Source organism: Bombyx mandarina, chromosome 25 (assembly GCF_030267445.1).
Source record: "Bombyx mandarina strain Sakado chromosome 25, ASM3026744v2".
Lineage (NCBI taxonomy): Eukaryota > Metazoa > Arthropoda > Insecta > Lepidoptera > Bombycidae > Bombyx > Bombyx mandarina.
The window spans coordinates 6,514,548-6,534,155 of record NC_143231.1 but is presented as its reverse complement, the minus strand read 5'-3'; the positions used below and the strand labels follow the sequence as shown (position 1 = coordinate 6,534,155).

The following is a 19,608-nucleotide window of genomic DNA, read 5'->3' as shown; positions in this document are numbered from 1 at the left end:
CTCGTCGCCTTTATTGCTAAGATGAGGAGCATCTTTGTTTGTTACACTATTACTATTGTAGTCTGTTCCATTGTAATGAAATTGTGAGGACTTTTTTAAGGAATATTTGAAGTGATCACAAAAATTGTGAAGTCCTCGAAACGATGACGATAACGGTGACTGTAACCATTCACTAGGTATATTGACAAAAGCCATAAAAGAAGTCGGAAACTACACAATATATATAAAAATGAATTGCTGTTCGTTAGTCTCGCTAAAACTCGAGAACGGCTGGACCGATTTTTCTAATTTTGGTCTTAAACTATTTGTGTTAGTTCAGGGAAGGTTTAGATAAATATGAAAATGCTCGGAATTAAATAAAAATAAGTTTTGTTTTTCCTGTGATGCGTCCTCCGTCGGACGGATTCCTTTTGTTTGTTTTAAGTTTATTTTATACAAAAGTTTAGGTATTTTTATATCGATTGAGGCACTACGAAGTCTGCCGGGTCAGCTAGTAAGAATTAAAAAAACGCGAGCTTAAGAAGTGAAAGTAGTTTTAATTTCTTCATTTTAATAATATTATTTAGCAGAAAAATGTATGAGTCAGTCATATTACATCGAGGGAAGAAAGACTATTTGGTTTAAGCGACATTTCGCTTAATACGCTACATTTATCTTTTAAATTAAATATTCGTTTTATGTGATATTATTATAGTATCAACAATTCCATGTTTTTCATTGAAATTTAATTAACTAAGTTTACCTCATACAAATAATAGCTGAAGAAATTCTTTACAAGTTTACTTTTCCAAATTTTAAGCTTTAAATGTCTTGCTGTTTCACCCCTTGATATGGTGACGGAAACACATTGAGTTTTCCACAAGAGTCCATACGTAGCACTCCATATTTGAGCGACTAAAACGCGTCACTTGACTCCATCTACATACATACAGCTCTCAGCATTGTATTGTTTCAAGAATTCTGTTCCTGTCACAGAAAACCGTTAAGTAGGGCTTTCAGTTCTTGTATGTGCAAAAGTTACGTCATTCATATTATACTTGATAGTCTAAAGTCGTTGGATTGACCGACTTTAATTAAAAATAAGGCGAAGGAAATTTATGTACTGGTTTATAGTTTATTAAATTCAATGTTTCAGCTTTAAATGTTATACCTCAACAATGTGCAGTGGACAACAGCTTGGCTATGCCTAAGGACCGTATAAAAAACTAAAAGTTTGGCACTTTTGATTCGCGATTTGAAAATGAGATTAAAACTGAAAGGTTTTAAATAGAGAAACGAAATAGCTTTCAATATTTTTAATTTAATTTTTTAATAATTTACTGATATTTGTGTTTGAAACGATAAATACCAACCATTTTCAATTTTTTTTATAATTATAGCTAACTTTGTCGTTCTTGTGCAGTAAATTTGAAAATGTAATATATTACGAATTAATTATACGAATTTCCTAAAGACAAATAATGATTTAAAAAAGAAACGTTGATCATAGTGACATAACCATTATTCTCGTCAAAGCAATCTCGGCTCAGCAGGCAAGACGTACGAAATGAATATTCAAGTAGAATTGTAAAATATAGAAGTTATTAATCTTGAAACTGAACAGTTAGTGAGACGGCTAATGAATACGGCCCAGCTTTAGCACTCACCTTCAGACATAAGGTCGAAGACTCAACAAGTCCCAACAAAAACACCCAAAAAGTTCTAATATTGTGATAACATATGGAATGCAATAAAATATGGATATATACCATGCATATCGAGATGAGTAATCGCGTCCAGTGGTAATGTCCAAAATTGAATACAAAGAGGGTAAATACATTTATCTGCTCCTAATATTCTACCCGCATTCTCAGTCTAAACTTTGCAAGAACATTCTTAAATCAGGAACTCACTAAAATTAAAAATCGTGCGTACCCTTTATCTATTCTATTCTTTAAAACAGTTTCTAGTATACTTACTGATTTTAAAACGAAAGGATAAATAGGAAAATTATATAGCAATCGAAGCACATACGCGATAATGTTAACCTTAAAAACACGATATAAAATATATTCGGTGGAACCGTGGTTTGGTTGCTGCGTCATTGAATATAGCGTAAAATTGTGAATAATGGGAGAAACCTCTGTGCTGAGCTCACGGAAATATTTCGTGAATTCTCATATATAAAAGTTGTTTGATATACAGAGAAATTGAAGTAATTTCTTATTTTGTTCTATCAGCTACCGTTATGTGTGTGTTTGTGTAAATTCGACTAATGCTTAGCAAACGCTGGAAATTTAAGTCTTGGGCAGATAAAGGCGGTTTTTTGGAAGACTATAATCGTCTTAAGTTTATTATTGATTATATACATATATAAATTAGCTTAATAAAGTTTCTTCGAAATAAATTGTAGTTGTTCAATAAATGATAAATTGATTTTATTTATATATTTTATCCATCAGATTAAGATATTAAACAATCAATAACATTCATGAACTTAGTTCTCCTTAAAACTCAACATGAAACGAAAAAAAGTATTCAACACTACGTAATAAAGTCGTATTTTAAATGTTCAGATTTCTCTTAGCAAAAACATTTGAAGGCACGTACGTACATCTAGGCAGATATATTTATCTAAACCGTATCTTTGTAATAACATTAGCACAATATCCTTCTCTCTCGTGGATCACATATGAAATGTGCTTAGCGTCCGTAGTCTCGGCAGACCGTACATCCGCCTCCGTGAAAACCACCCACAGCCCCCATGATTTCCAATGTATTTCTCCTTCGGTTTTTTTTTGCCTCTTGTCCTCAGTCATGCGTAATACATTACGTACGTTCTTGTTACGTTTTATATTTCAATATAAATGCTTTGGGCTCGTTTTCAGACTGTTGAGTTTGCAAATAATCATACCGCTTCGTAAATAACGATAAAAACGTGAATTTAATGAGTCATTAACCTCCGTTCGCGAAGTAAGTACATGAATATTACTGTTAAGTTAACATTAAAGAAATACGATGTTGATTTTTCTTTGAGTTAAGTGATTTGTAATTTTGAACAAAGTTTTTTTTTACTTTCTCGGATATTTGAGAAAAAGGCTGATTCTGAGGGTGACCGTTTGCTCATAGATGTCAGCAATCAATCCTAGTTTAAAGTCACGGCGCTCAGATTATACCGCGAAGAGAAGTTCAAGGGCCTATTTTTGACATCAAGGATTTGACTGTGGATTGAACCTCCTGTGTTTCCTGAGTACTGAGACATCAGGTAGGATATACGTCTGACACTCAAGGCAATAACAACATCAAAGGTGATCTTTCGAAGCGTACTCTGGATGAATTCAGTGTTTCCAGGTCGTAAGAATAAGATCCGCTCCGAGGATGTGTGGTGCGATTACAAAAAAACACATGACAGAATCATCTCAAATATTTTTTCGGAGCACTCACCGCGTCTTTTGTTGATGATTGTGTAACTTTTCCTTTTTCGTTCAATCGATCATTTGATTCTAGAATGTGATCAGATTATTATAAAACTAGTGGTCCCGCAGTAGTCGAAATTCGACTATAAATGATTGAAATTATAAGTTTCATTATTATGGTCCTATTGTTACAGATTTCGCCAAGACTACACTATACACAAATACTCGTAATATTAAAGATAAACAATACTAACCTATTCTCAATTTGACTACAGACTTTAAGCAATAACAACAGTTTGACAATAAACAAAGTATATGTGTGTGTCAAATACATGGTAGTGTGTGTAATGTTTTTTAATGACTCAATGTATCTTTTATGCATTATTTAAAAAAAATATAAGCATTGTGCACTTCTTCTCTATATTCTCTATAAGTGTGGGAAATTTCATGCTCCTCCGTCGGCGCAATTTTCGTAAAAAGGGGTACAAAGTTTTTGCTTCACGTATTAATATATAGATATTATTACATGGATGTGTGAAACACTTGCTTTATGGTGCTAATGGTAAATTAGATAGATATTTGACGGTTACTTTTTAAGGTACGTGAAAGACAAATAGAATAATGAAGTAGTATAGGAAAAGCAATATCCTCTGGAGCCTTTGCATTTCCGTAGGAAATCGATTTCTGAGAATGCTTTCTCGGGTAATATTATCTATTACCAAACCATACCGTCGTCACAGAATTAATGGCTCGAATTTAATTCACGTATTTATTATGTAGGTACGTAATATTTTATTATTAATTACATTCGAAGTTCGTTAATTCTCATTGTGTACAGAGAATATATGGAGTATGGTGTTATAACTTTGTAAAAAAGCTTACAATTTTCTTTCGAAAAATTACCTATTAATATGGAAACAAAAAGGCTTGAAATAAATGCGCATCACGCCGTTCATTTTTGGGAAAAATCTCCAGATTTAAAAGTGTTTTTTTTTCCTATTGAATTTTATATTTAGATTCCGTTTCTCGACGCATTTCGCTATAAAATTATAATAAATGATCTAATTTATGTATAAAACTATAAGTTTGGATATTAGAAAACACAAATCCATTTTAATAATGTGTGTAAAGGAAAACGAATACTTTTTTTAATTATGGATTAACTGATGGCCCAGAGGCCTTTCCAGTTTCATACAGGTGGGCGAACAAAGATTCCGCCAGGAGAAGATGTGGTTTGCTAACAACTGCCCAAGCGCTTCCAAAGGAGATCTAGCAACTGCTTCGCGAATGAATCAACTACAGGAGTCGCCATCTGCTCAGAAGATTCGGCGAGAAACTCAGCGTGCTGATAAATAGGTTAGGTTCCACGTCGAACTCTTTGTTGAGTACGGTTACCAGAGTCCCTAAGTCTGCTCCTAGAGCTGAAGGCATCTAATACAAGAGTTTTTGGATCTGATGGGTCCGTAAGAACGTGTATAGGGCGAAAACGAATGTTACGATAATGCGAGGTTTAAAAAAAAATACTTTTTCAATTGTCATACCGAATCATAGCCACGTCAATAATTGGAACGGTTGTTCATGTGTTATTTTTTTTTACTTTCAGGGGCGCTCTCGCCGGCTCTGTATTGTTCGTGCTCTGGTCCGGAGCTGGCTGCACCGGCCCCCCCGGCTATCTCCCCCCCGCCGCCCGACGTGAAACGGTTCGTATTTTTCATTGTTTCTTTAACGCTTTATAGGTTTCGCTTTTCTCTACGTTTATAACGATTCGCGGGTAAATTTGAAATGAGAATATTTCTTTTCACAGTGCTATGTAGTCAAGTGTAAGCGTAAAGTCGTCGTGGCCTAAAGGATAAGACGTTCGGTGCATTCGTAACTTACGATGCGTCGGTGTTCGAATCCCGCTGGCGGGTACCAATTTTTATAATAAAATACGTACTTAAAAATATTCACAATTGATTTCCTGCCTATTTCTGGTGTGAAGCAACAATGCGTTTCGGTTTGAAGGGTGGGGCAGCCGTTGTAGCTATACTGAGACCTTAGAACTTATATCTCAAGGTGGGCGGCGCATTTACGTTATAGATGTCTATGGGCTCCAGTAACCACTTAACACCAGGTGGGCTCTGAGCTCGTTCGCCCAACTAAACAATAAAAAGGGTTGAATACGGACAACAATCAAATTAAATATCCGCATCGTGTTCAATTTATCAGGGAATTTCCAATAGAGTTATTCATTGTTTAAAAAAGATGAAACATTTACAATGGGCACGATTTGTCGTGTGTTGACGTTGTATCTAACGAACACTGAATACTTGTTATTCTTTTTTTCGAATGTATTTGAACAATTGTTTGAGGAACTGTACAAACAAAATGGAATTAAAAGTGAAAAAAAAAAGCTGTAATGCATAGAGCACACGTTCACAGATGAGGAGAGACAGGCGTGTCCGACGCTGGTGTAACACTGGCTTATCTTGTTACCGATGACGACACGGTACACGTGCTGTGCAAACACATGTGCACTAGCTTACCGGTGTACAAACTCTACGGTCGTTCTATTGAATAGGATTATCGTGGAACGTATCACTACGAGAGATTATTAGAGACGTTTAAAAAGCAGATTGGAATCGAGCCTTTATTTTTAATCTATCCGATTATCTTTCGAGCGCTCTAAGCTGACTAAGTTTTTGAAGTTTATTATCACGTTTTACGATTTTTTGGCAAATAATCAATGACCCACCCATAAGAAAAAGGAGATTATATTACAACAGGCGGGCTAGGAAAGAAGGCTTTTGTTTCTGTATTTAATAATAAACTTTATTAAATATTTAAATGTAGCTCACGAGACTACCGTGTGGTATGTCGATTCGACTAACATTTGTTTCGATAGTTGTGTCAATAAACGATTTGATAGTGAGAAATGAAAACCCCTTAAGAATCGTTTTTTATAAATTGTATATTTTGACTTTATTTTTTTATTTTTTTATTGCTTAGATGTGTGGACGAGCTCACAGCCCACCTGGTGTCAAGTGGATACTGGAACCCATAGACATCTACAACGTAAATGCGCCACACACCTTGAGATATAGTTCTAAGGTCTCAGTAACGGCTGCCCCACCCTTCAAACCGAAACGCATTACTGCTTCACGGCAGAAATAAGCGGGGCGGTGGTACCTACCCGTGCGGACTCACAAAATCCACTTACCACCAAACTTCCAACACCACTTTTCTTCTCATTTTATATTTAATAGCAATCTAATAAATTATTAGTAAAATTTAATAATTATGAATTCCATCTGTAATATTCTTCCTTTGAGTTACATTTATGCTCTTACTATGTAAATGATTTCAAACTAACGTATATTTCAGTTATTTGGATTTTTTTGCATACAAAAATAAGGTAGGTATGCTTCGTAAAAAATCTGTTAGTTCAATTTTGCTATAAATTTTATAACTTTTCGTATATTTATCAGTTAATAAACACATGGCTGCCTCTGTTCTAAAAACCTATGCATAATTCTCTTCGTACCTGTTTTTCTCATAAATATGGATGCGTTACGTCAGTCCGTGATAAATTGGAATAGCTTTAGCATTACACTCGCGCGTCCATCTATCATAACGCTGTCGTGATGTTATATGAAACTAAAAGTATTTATCTAAAGCACTGTGTGTATTCCTCTTAACACAACTTGCCACTTACCAAAGTGAGGACGAAATAAATAACTAACTATAGGTATATCCGTTTTTCGGAATAAATAATGTTAGAGGTCGGGAGCATTTTTTTTCATCTAAGCAATAAAAAAAAAGCTGATCTGAAGACTTTAAATGCTAAATCGGTTCGGATACAGAAAGCATGCAGACGAAACCGAAATCAAGATCTTCAAAACCTCTATACTACTGAACTAGAAATACATACATATAAGCATGAAAATACTTAACCAAAATTCTATTGTCAAAAACATGGACTATTAAGAATTCGCAAGGCGAAACAGTGACCTTGAAGATACATCTGAAACGTGGAAACAGTACTGTCAATCTCAAGTTCAGTTTCAAAACTCTAACTCGCACTATTTCGATCCAACAGCCTCTCTAAAACTGACCATAAATCATAATCCAGCGGATTAAGATCGGGACTAGACGACGGCCTGTCTTCAGCTCTTCCCTGGTGGTAGGACCTCTTGGGAGTCCGCACGGGTAGGTACCACCACCCCGCCTATTTCTGCCGTGAAGCAGTAATGCGTTTCGGTTCGAAGGGTGGGGTAGCCGTTGTAACTATACTGAGATCTTAGAACTTATATCTCGAGGTGGGTGGCGCATTTACGTTGTAGATGTCTATGGGCTCCAGTAACCAATTAACACCAGGTGGGCTGTGAGCTCGTCCATCCATCTAAGCAATAATAAAAAAAAAACCTCAAGACGAAGAGATAGAACCGAATATTCTTAAGGATGAAGTTCCAGCTGCAATAAAACACATTAAAAAAGGGAAAGCCATAGGAAAGAAAACCATTCGAACTGAAGTCATCGAGACATCTGGGAAGTATGGAATTTGGCCTCAAGAATGGGCTCATATGGCTATGGGCGCTTTTCATCCTGATGCATAAAAAAGGCTCGACAAAAAGTTGTAGTAATACCGCCTCATAGCATTAATTTTACACGCAAGATAAATCTTACTGCACATCCATAATGAGCGGCTTAAATCGTATCTCTCCAAAGTAATTATTCCCGAACAGGCTGGCTTTGTGAAAGGAAAATGTACCCAAGAACAAATGTTGACCGTTGGAAAGATCATAGAAAAATCCCGGGAATTCAACAAGCCTACGCACGTACATATGCTTTGTAGATTTCTCTAAGGAATTTGATTCTGTCAAATGGCCAAATCTTTTGGAAACTCTTTTGGCCTTGAATACTCCTAAGTACTTTGTCCATCTGCTGAGGAGACTTTATGAGAAAGGAAAAGCTCCGTTAGAACAGATGACTATTATCGCGCCATTTCTACTCTAGCGCAAGAGTTAGCGATGGGTGTATCATATCACGCTCCTGCTCAATGTACATAATGTACATATATGTACATTATGATGAGTATTACCCTCGAAAACTAATCGTATTGAATAAACGTCGGAGGTTGGAAGATTTCAAATCTTCTATTATTTAATTCTTCTTATAATTTGTTTCCTATTATTTAATTCTTCTTATAATTTGTGTCCCAAATAAGATTAGGTAATTTTATCTTAAATGAAGGTATTTGAAATTTAAAGGAAAATATGTAAAGCATTCTTGAGTTATCTGAATGTGTCTAATTGAGAAAAATAGAAGTTCCACTACGAAATCTTACTACGAGAATATAGGCTTACGAGGCTACTAGTAATTAAGTAGGCTCCAAATAAAAAGCAAGGAATTTTAATCGGTACTAAATAATGCGTTATTCATACTTATATTTTAAATGAATTAAAAATTTTGCTGTTAAATTCGAATGAGTCAGCAGTCAAAAAGTGTATTTAAATTTAACTGAAATAGCAAATAATCCGGATGTGATAAATTACTGTTTCGAGGCCATTAGGTATTCCGTTACACCATGGTGCTCCCATCTGCCTCATCAATCACAACTGTCAATACATTCCACGTTTCCCCCTTATGAACAATGCCTAATATTTGAGACTGTTCAAGACTATATTTAGTCATGTAATTTTTTATGATACAGTAACGAATTTGTTAATTTAGTCAAATAATTGAGTAGTGTGTGAAGTCGCAGTTTGTCGAAAGGTTGAGATGCCTGGTACATTCATATCGAAAGATGGACACTTTTCTAATGAAATACGTACTTAACACATGTTCACGAATGACTTACACAAGGAAGAAATGCTAGTCGCGGAAATTATAATAATCATAATTGGTAGTTTGGTATCCTCGCACTGGTAGATACCACCATTCTGCTCATTTCCGTCGCGAAGCTGTAATGCATTTTGCTTCGAATTGACGGGCAGCCGTTGTATAGAACTAAGACTAAGAACTGCTATCTCAAGGTGGACGGTTCTATTATATTTGGATGTTGATGTCTATGGTCTTAACTCATGTCTCATAGTGGGCGGTCTTATTTACATTGTTGATGTCTATGGGCTTTGTCACTAATCACTTAACACCAGGTGGGCCGTAAGCTCATTCAACCGTCTAAGCACCAAAAAAAACATAGTCGGTCATTAGAAATTGTCTCATTGTTCCTAACACGAACCTTTTACTCAATATTCTTTTGGATTGAGCCAAATAGCCACACTAAACCAAAACAATAAATATATACGGTCATACGAGTGTGTATGTGTGCGATTTTTTTTCTCAGACTAGGGTTACGTGGTTATGAAAAGTGCTCATGATAACAATGAATTTTTTGTGGAATACATGATGGCCCTCGAGTCGTCCACCGTAGGCTGTCACCGTGCCTTCATTGTTTGACGTGCTTACAATGAGTATTGTTCGTATACAGGGCTCGAAACTTTCGAGATATTGCAGGAAGTACGTGGGAGCCCTACGCATTGTTAGTTTGTTAATGTTTAAATGATAGCATGGCGGCCAAAATTACCGCAATTAGGTGCACTTTGTTGTTTAGTGCAACAGTCGTGTAAAGTGTATACAAGAAAAACTACATTGCAACATAAAGTATTTGTGTTTAGTATAATGCATTCTAATTGAAAAAGAATTCATAAAGGTTTTCACACATAATAAATGCGTTATGAATCTTTTGGAACGAACTTCCTTATGGGACGATGCGGAGGGAGGGTAACCGGGAAAAAACGTCCGTAACGTAAGATTTTTATTAGTAATGCACACAGTATACTACTTAACTTTGTAATAACGTACAAATTAGTAATGCACACAGTGTACGACTTAACTTTGTAATAACGTAAAAAAATAACATTTTTTTTTATCATTCATTGACCACGATCTCAGAGCGTTCGTTTGCGCAATACACTAACTCTTATGCAAAAAACCGTGAATAAAGTGTACCACAATAAGTTCGCACGTTACCGAATGACCGTGGGTTGTTGCGAAACCTCCAGTTTTATTTTCTTTATACCTCGAATAGAAATTTAAATAAATATTTTTGTAATAAGGAACTTCGTTCCTATCCGGTGTCCCACGACACCACGCATCTTTTTTTTTTAAATCAATATACCGAAAATTTGGTAATGGCAAATATAACTTACGAACATCACCGAATTCGCTCTCAATGAAAAGAAATAAATCCTACGAAGCTGAGAATGTTGGAGCAAATCCTCAGAGACTTTGGACATCTTGGGCGGCGGTTACTTAACCACCATTAGGCGGGTCGCGAACTGAACCCTTCGACCGAATCTTTTATTTAATACAAAGAACTCTGCTTCTTGAATAATCGAATGAGGCGCAAATAGCAACCTTTGCGATGTGCCGCCCCTCTGAATGTTTGACTTAAGAATACTACAGTCTTTTTACATTACAATGAACTTTATTCACAGGTAACAAGCAGGTATCCTTTTGTTGTAGAAATCATACAAATATTATTCTATAAATTTAATAGAGTGTTCACTGAATCAACAAACTGGTAGTATTTACATCATATAATATATGTTTTGTTAATAAGTTTCAGTTGCCAACAAAAACATTCAAATATTCGAACACTTCATGGTTTTTAAATAACTAGTGGCTCAATTAAGTATTTCGTTCGTAGATGCAACATTTAGTTTATTATTCTACTAGCTTTTGCCCGAGACGCCGTCCGCGTGGAATAGTTACTTTGGCATAACGCTACATTTTACCTGCCTCTTCATTTACGCAGTGGAAGCTCTCAAAAGGGATTAAAACCCCGATTTTGAAATATTATTTATTAGTGCTCCGCTTGCATTTGTCTTAGCGTGATATTATATAGCTTCCATAGCCTTCCTCGATAAATGGGCTATCGAACACTGAGATATTTTTTTAATTTGGACCAGTAGTTCCTGAGATTAGCGCGTACAAACAAACAAACTCTTCAGCTTTATAATATTAGTATAGATTATACTAAGAAGTGTCACCAAACTTTGTGAATATATACAGTGTGAGCGTGTGCTATTATGTGAAATTAAAGAGAATCTACCCATTGCGTACTAGGCGCTTTCGTTAAGTATCTTCCTTATAGTATATATTGTAAGTCCAAGAAAGTGTCACAATCGCACTAACTCCGTGAAATAATTATGCGAGTGAGTCAGATAGCACCCATTTTTATATCTCTGGGTCTAGGTCTAATACTAGATGGATTGTGAACTGGGCTGTCCATTTATAGCATTTTTTTCTTCTTTTGGTACGGTTCGAATTTTGCCTCTAAGGAAATAAAAAAGCTATGCGGACACAGCTCGTAATTTGATTTACCTTACACTTTTACGATCTGCCGCCTCTAACGTCCGCCTGAAAGAAGGTATCCTCGCGAATAATTTGGCTTAAGAACATGGCAGTAAGAGAAAGAGTGATGGTTAAGTTTTTTTGTTATTCGGGTTCACGGTTCATCTGTTGTTCAGTCAGTAGTGACCGGAATCCACAAGCAATCACTGAACACATCACATCAAAACTGCCTCTGTCTGTAACGGCTGTACCAGCCCTTGAAATCGTATCGCATTAATACTTTATGGCATAAATAGGCACAGGGGCTTCACTGGACGGCTTTACACCCCCCCCCGTCACTAATAACAAAAAAGTTGAAAAGTAAATCGAGGATTAAGCCGGAAGAATGACTATGAGTAAATGGTGCGTCCTATTAACAGGCTATGCTAAGGCCATGGACGCAAATAAGATGTTTCAGTACCTGAGTGACTATTGAAAGCCACATTTAATAAATGAAAATTGTTTTGAAACAGATTGTTGAATTGAAAAATTGTTGAAGATAAAAGTTTTTGATATTCAAACAAATAAAGTCTTAATAATTAACTTAATATAAATTTCATTGCACCTACCACTATTTACTTTGCACTAACTTTGGTTCACTGGTAGAGAATGCCTTAGGCATTAAATCCGCCAATGTAAATTCTACATGAAATGTAATAAATAAATAAATAAATTGCACAAAAAACGCCGTAGTTATTTTTAATAATATCTATCTCTCTCTCTCTCCCTCTCTCTCTGTCTATCAGGTGTCGTAACAAATTACGTTTTCTATTTTTCACAATACAGCGTTATGTCTTAAAAGAGGTCGATATATTGTTATTTTTCACAGATGTCGACGAATGGCGGCGAGTGAGTCGGGGGTGGCGAAGCTCCGTGGTATGGGTGAGTCCCACCTATGATTTGTAGCTTTATGTCGCTTACAAAAAACATCGAATACACAGAAGCGTGTTAATAAATAAACAAATGTTGATCCTGAAATTGTTGTAATTGTATTAAAACTTTCATCAATTTTCTATCTGTTTTAAATAAAATTCACTTGTTTTGTTATTTATTTTCCTGATGTTTTCGATAACAATACAGTTACAACACAGATAACACAGATGTTTAAATCACAAGCTTTTTTTTTTAAATATTGCATCGTTGGGTGGACTAGCTCACCGCTCTCCAGATGTTAAGTGTTTACCAGAGCCCATAGACATCTACAACGTAAATGCCGCCACCCACCTTGAGATATTGAGCGCAATAAAAAAAAAGAATATGAGTTCTAAGGTAACAGTAGGGTTACAATTGATGCCCCACCCATCAAACCGAAACGCATCATTGCTTCACGGCAGAAATAGGCAGGGTGGTGGTACCTACCCGTGCGGACTCACAAGAGGTCCTACCACCAGTAATACTATTACAATTACAAAAACATAATTCATATACAGTAGTACACTTTGTGACGTTAATCGGTTTTGGATTATATAGAAGGGTCTATAAACATGATAGGCATAGGCTAAGCAGCGGCTTGGCTCTACCCCTGGCATTGCTGAAGTCCATGGGCGACGGTAACCACTCACCATCAGGTGGGCCGTATGCTCGTCTGCCGACACGGGCAATAAAAAAAAAGATGATTTTAGTTTACATTTAAGTTTCACACTGTTAATGGTAAAGAAATTCCTAGGACCACCTTGTGTGCATGTAAGCGTAAGCATGTTTCAATAAATTTTTATTTATTAATACCATCTAAAAAGACTACCACAGCCACATCTACTCTATATACTGTTAGTTCGATTATACTTTATTTTATAGTCAAAAATATTTTAATTTAATATCTTGCTATAAAGCGCATATATTCCCGGTTGCAATCAGCTGGCTGCTACTGCACATGGGGTGTTATCTGTGTACTGCAACCACATTTATTGAAAAATGTACTTTTATTTTAACTTAATTTTGAATGTTTGAATTTAGAATTTATAAACAAATAATACAGACCAAATAGTACATAAGCGTGCGTCTATAGATACGTCGCGCCAAAATATTTACCGAAACTCATTTTATCGAACAAATACTTCGTACGATTTATTACGAAAACGCGTGAAAATTTCATTGCGCACCAAACGAAAACGTATTCGCTGCGAAACGTATCTCATTATGTGCGATGGAAATAAATTGGGACAGACTATTTGTTGAACACTCGGTTTCGAACGCTGTCGAACCGAATCGATTCAATTTGCCCCAAAATTTAATTGCAATTGAAATGGTTGAGTGAAACGTAAGCCTCTCGGGGGGGATTATCGTTTAAGCGACGCTTTCAAAAAGGTTAATTAGGCCGTAAATTTAATTTGTGGTCTCTGCGTACGGAATAATTTTTCTAATTAATTTGTGTATGATTATTTAAGTTTTTGTTTAGTACTACGAGTTTCATCGGTGTTAAATTTGTATTATTCAGACAGATGAAACATTTTCTCGCAATAAAGAGCTTCTTGTGTTACTCTTCGGCCCAGAAAATTCCTATTCACTTGTAGATTCGTTGATACGTAAAATAATTAACCAGCGATCATATTGTCGTATGTTTTTTACTGTACAGAATGGTGTACGAGCTTACAGATTAATATTATCTGATGTTAAGTGGCTATTAAGGTATTACAAGGTATATAGAAATCACTTTATATTAGATTTGAGGTATATGCCTCAGTTTGTAAGGTTATTTTCATATCTTTTGCATAATTTTTGCGGTTTTGATTTTTATAACACGATGTTTTATACTTTCATGGTGGAAGTTATTCTTGAACAAAATTTAAGTACGTGTTTTCTATGGATAAAATGACCAGTTTGAGAGATCTTAAACACGGGTATAGTCGCATTTCTTGATACGAGTACCTCTGAAGTCATATCCTTTAGATTTATCCGTCGTTACCCGGGTCGTGTCTTTTACCACGATAAAAAGTATCCTAGTGTTAATCCAGCTTATAAATTATCTCTGTGCGGAATACATTCAAATCCGTTCAGACATTTCCGTGTAATTCAAATTTTCACATTTAAAATATTACTAGTAGCCTTCCAGAACTTCGCACGTGTACTGTATTAATTTAAGTTATCTATATATTAATATGTGAAGCAAAAACTTTGTACCCCTTTTTACGAAAATTGCGCGGACGGAGGAGTGTAAAATTTGCCACACTTATAGAGAAGGAGTGCAGAATGCTAATATTTTTATTAATTACTAGCGACCCGCCCTCGCTTCGCTTCGGAAACATTAAAACACACATGAAACCAAAAAAATAAAATAAAAATAAAATATAAAAAAAGTAGCCTATGTTCATCAGGGACAATGTCGGCTTCTAATGGAAAAATAATTTTTCAAATCGGTCCAGTAGTTTCGGAGCCTATTCGAAACAAACAAACAAACAAATCTTTCCTCTTTATAATATTAGTATAGATATAGATGTATAAAAAAACATTAAATCAATAAAGAAAACATTACATACACTACCATGTATTTGTCACACACACACACGCGCACATATACTCTATAGTCAAGTACTCTTTTGTTTATTGTTAAAGTCTGTGGTCTAATCGAGAATAGATTAATACTGTTGGTCTTTAATATTATTTGCCTAAAGTGTAGCCTTGGCGAAATATGTGATTAAAGAAGTAAAGTTTTTGACAACAGAACCATAATAATGTTCAAATTTATAATTTAAATTAATAATTATAGTCAATTTCTGTGGGACCATTAGTAAAAACAATTTTGCTATTATAGAAACGACGTGTCACAAAAAGGACAGAATGTAAGAGTCAGGTGACGAGGGTGCAGTCGAGTGTATTGGGGATGTGTCATATGTTTAATAAGTCTGTGCCAGTCGCTCACATTCACACGTAGCTTTATTTCATAAAAGATAAAAAAATAGCAAAGAAAGTAAATAAAGGACAACGCTTAAAGTTTAATATACATAAGTAGCTACAACAGACAGCAGGTCATAGATAGCACAACGTGAATGCAACCTTGAGACAACAAATTGAAGTCTCATCTTCATTGGCTTAGTGGCTATCTTACCCTTCACAATACTCAGGATGGCGTGGCGCCGCGTGGTCATTCAGCACTACTTAAGATAAAGGTTAGCCACATTGATTGCGCGCGGCGTGGCTACCTTAAGATTTGTATTTTCACTATTATGTTCACTGCTTCGGAAAAAAATTCAAAAACGTAGCCTATTAATAATGTTTATAATTATTTACGGAGGTGATTAAACAAAAGAAAACAAATGTCACGACCAAGCATTGTATTTATTGAGATTCCTTGCGTTAGACTCAATTAGATATCTGCTGATTCATGAATTATAATATCGTTTCATTTTGAATAGCGGATTCACGAAATCTAAACTCATTGAAATGAGAAGTATTTATGCTCAGCTTAGTAAAATAATAAAAGGCACTTGAATTTTCGTTTGCATTAATCTATCAGATTATTAGCGTTTAGGCTTCAGGAACTATCTTTTTACAGCCTGTATGTAGCTACATATCTTATACCTTTAAACGAGCAATTCTTGTATATATATACTTATATATAATCTGAATCTCGGAAGCGGCTCCAAAGATTTTCATAAAATTTTGTATACAGGGGATTTCGGAGGCGATAAATCGTTTTAGGTACGATTTATTTTCAGGAAATGTTGTTTTATTCATGTTTTCAATAATCAACTCTTCCTGACATCTATTGGCGAATAATAATACTATTTTTCTTAATTGAGGGCAACTAACCGCTTTAAAGACACAACAATGGCGTTATCAAAAACCGAGCAAAGCTCGGTCATCATCTAGTGCTATGTTATATGCTACTATTTTCTTGACACTGATTTGCAACCCCTAACATTAGCAAGTTCTCTCCGGTTGAGCCCCGTGAGTGCACCTACCCGTCTGCATGTAGCAGCAATATTCCCTTACGTTACCGACTATTAAAATATTTAGGTTTAAAAAAAAGGGCTTACATTCTCTGCGTAAATTTGAAAATGATTTAAGAATCTTACATTACTTTAACCACCAACGATTGATCTAAACGTCGTTCGTGTAATTCTGTTACGTTATACTAAATAAATTTTGTCACAGGCGTCGAGAACAAAGCAAGATACGTCTCGCGGAGTTCACACGGCGGAGGGAAACGTTATTCTCTTTGTGTAAGAAACGAAAACACGGGACTGATGAATAAGGAAGAAAACGTCACCAGGTAAACGTCACGCTTAACTGTTCTTTAGTCATTATTATTATTTAATTTGACAATCAAACAATTGTCGTATTACGCGAAAATTTAATACGTCTGTTGATTAATTTGTAATTGTTGAAAGCAAATTTTGAGATGTTATATGTTTTCCCAATTCGGAATATAATTAAACATCAAAACACTCAAACGTAGCCCCCTGAATATCCATTGTTCATACATTTTGGCAGCGATTGAATATTCTGTAACTACACGGCACACAGGTTCGCACAAGCCCCATAAATATATAGACGACCAGCTCTGTACTTTTTTATTTACTTTATAGCCTATGTATATTTATGTAATATGTCCCAAGCTGGCTATTATTGTACCAATCTGCAAATATACCAAAATACAATTATGACTTTAGCAACTCTTAGCCATAGTAAAAGTTATTTTCGGTACTATAAAGTATTTGAAACATAGCAAAATTGTTAACCGAAAACAGATAAACACAAGATTGTACGATAAAAGTAGTTTTAATTATAATTATTATTATTTGAATTAGCGATTGCATGCAGCAGAGATGCGAATGTTGCGATTGATGTGTGGAGTAACGAGAATGGATAGAATACGGAATTAATATGTTAGAGGAAGTTTGAAAGTGCGCGTTTGGGATTCAAATTCAAATTCAAAATCATTTATTTCAACTCCGATGTCAGTATAACACACTTGTTGAATGTCAAAATTAATGGTATGGACATGTGATGAAAATGAATGAGAAGGAAATGAAAATGAGGTTGGTAAGAGAGTATTAATTATGAATGTGAAAGGATATAGAGGAAGAGGTAGACCTAAGAAGAAATGGATGGATTGCGTGAGAGACGATATGGGTAAGAGGGGAGTGAGCGAAGAAATGGTATATGAAAGAAGAGTATGGAAGAAGAAAACATGCCCCCAGGTGACTGGGAGAAGGACAGGAGAATGATGAAATGATGAGTATTGGAATTAGTATATTAAAACGGGATAGTATAGGGAAGTAGATTAACCGTGAGAGGAAAAAAATGTTCTGGAATGACCTCTCAAAGAATTAATTTGTGAATTCAGTAAGAGCAGTGGAAGGTTTTACAGTAGCTATCGTAAATAGCGTTAGCAGATTCAGGCACTCTTAATAAAATTGTGATTATTTTCGAATAAGTTTTCATGAACTTATTATTTCCAGTTCAGCGGGACTTGTCAGCGAAACAGTAATCAAAGAGGAAGCTAGGAATGCGGGTGAGTTACTGATATAAAGTTTTCTGAAATATCGCTACATCATCATCACTCTGTGAGCTCAAACGCGAACACCGAAAACATCTTTTAACTTTGTTTCCCGCGCATAAACTTCCTGCAAAGTGAAAACATTGATTTATTTCGACTACTTGACTTTCTGATAGCGATTTGAGGAAGACATTTAAAAAGTTATAAATAAATACTAATATTGTACAGCAACAGAGCTGTGTCTGTTTATTGAAACAATTTATAAAGAGCAATAGCACAAAATTACCCTTTGTGTCCCTGTCGATAGTGTTTTTTGTTAGTCCGTATTACAATATATATTTTTTGTTCTAATTTCATCCAAAACCGCTATTTAATTAATTACGATAAAGGTTATTGTCAAATAGAATATGTCACGATATAATAATACATCACGCCAAAATAACAATTAGGTCAGAATACATTTTCATTTTGGTCAGAATTGAGCACAATCAACAAAGTTGTCATGCCTGCTTCTTGTGTTAAATTAAAATGGCAATCAGCAATTGTTATAGTTGATTAATTAAATTAATTAAAAACATTTGTCTGTTTTACATGTAGACATGCTATGGGTTTAATATAATCCGCAATTGCTTATACCGTTTTATAACGCGTCGTTTATGTGTGTGACATAAAACATAATAGATAAACTCGGCAAGCCACGCCCACAGCGTTAAAGACATGTCCGCAATTATACGTACGTTGTCCAAAGTCTTTTGGTCAGAGAACAAATGAGAAACGAAACCAGTGTCTCAGCGTTCCCTTTTTTCATTATTTCCGGACCACATGGTGTTCGAGACTGTCATTTGTTACAAGTGGCTCCACCGTCAGTAACCATTAGGAAGCAGTAAAAAGTTACAGACGTCAATGACAAATCGAACGCTTCTTCGTTCAATTGTATGTCTTCTTTGCGATAAGATTTTATGTTTTGTTAGTTATGGATATTATAGGTATAAACGTAGACGGTGTATAGGCGAAAAAAAAGGCGAAATAATCAGATTTAAAACAAGAAAAAGAAAAAAAAAAATTATCATCCGAACTCGACGACCCCGACCGTAATGTTTGCTGCGTGAAAATAACCAACACTGATTTTCATTCGGTACCGGCGATGACGAAGCAGACGTGCTGATTGGGCTTGTATATGAAATAAAAGTTTAAAAAAACAGAAAAATCAAAGTATCGAAATCTATAATAATATATAAATCTACAGTGGTTTTTACGGATGTTCCGTTATAACAACTAAACCATGCATCTGATTGACTTGAAACTTGGTATCCATGTAGAAAATACATGTAATTAATGGATAGGCTAATAATTATATGAGTGTTGGACTCCCTACACCAGTTGCGGGGGCGTTAATGA

At 35.3% G+C, this 19,608-nt stretch overlaps 1 protein-coding gene across 1 annotated transcript in view; it reads left to right on the top strand.

Moving 5' to 3' along the window:
- Nucleotides 1-19,608, top strand: part of LOC114247829 (cell adhesion molecule Dscam2) — a 78,681-nt gene that overhangs the window by 16,691 nt on the left and 42,382 nt on the right. Inside the window, exons 3-6 of the mRNA XM_089738360.1 lie at nucleotides 4,999-5,095; nucleotides 12,601-12,653; nucleotides 16,863-16,980; nucleotides 18,173-18,225. Of these exons, the coding sequence (XP_089594486.1) occupies nucleotides 4,999-5,095; nucleotides 12,601-12,653; nucleotides 16,863-16,980; nucleotides 18,173-18,225 (321 nt within the window). The remainder of the gene's footprint in view (nucleotides 1-4,998; nucleotides 5,096-12,600; nucleotides 12,654-16,862; nucleotides 16,981-18,172; nucleotides 18,226-19,608) is intronic.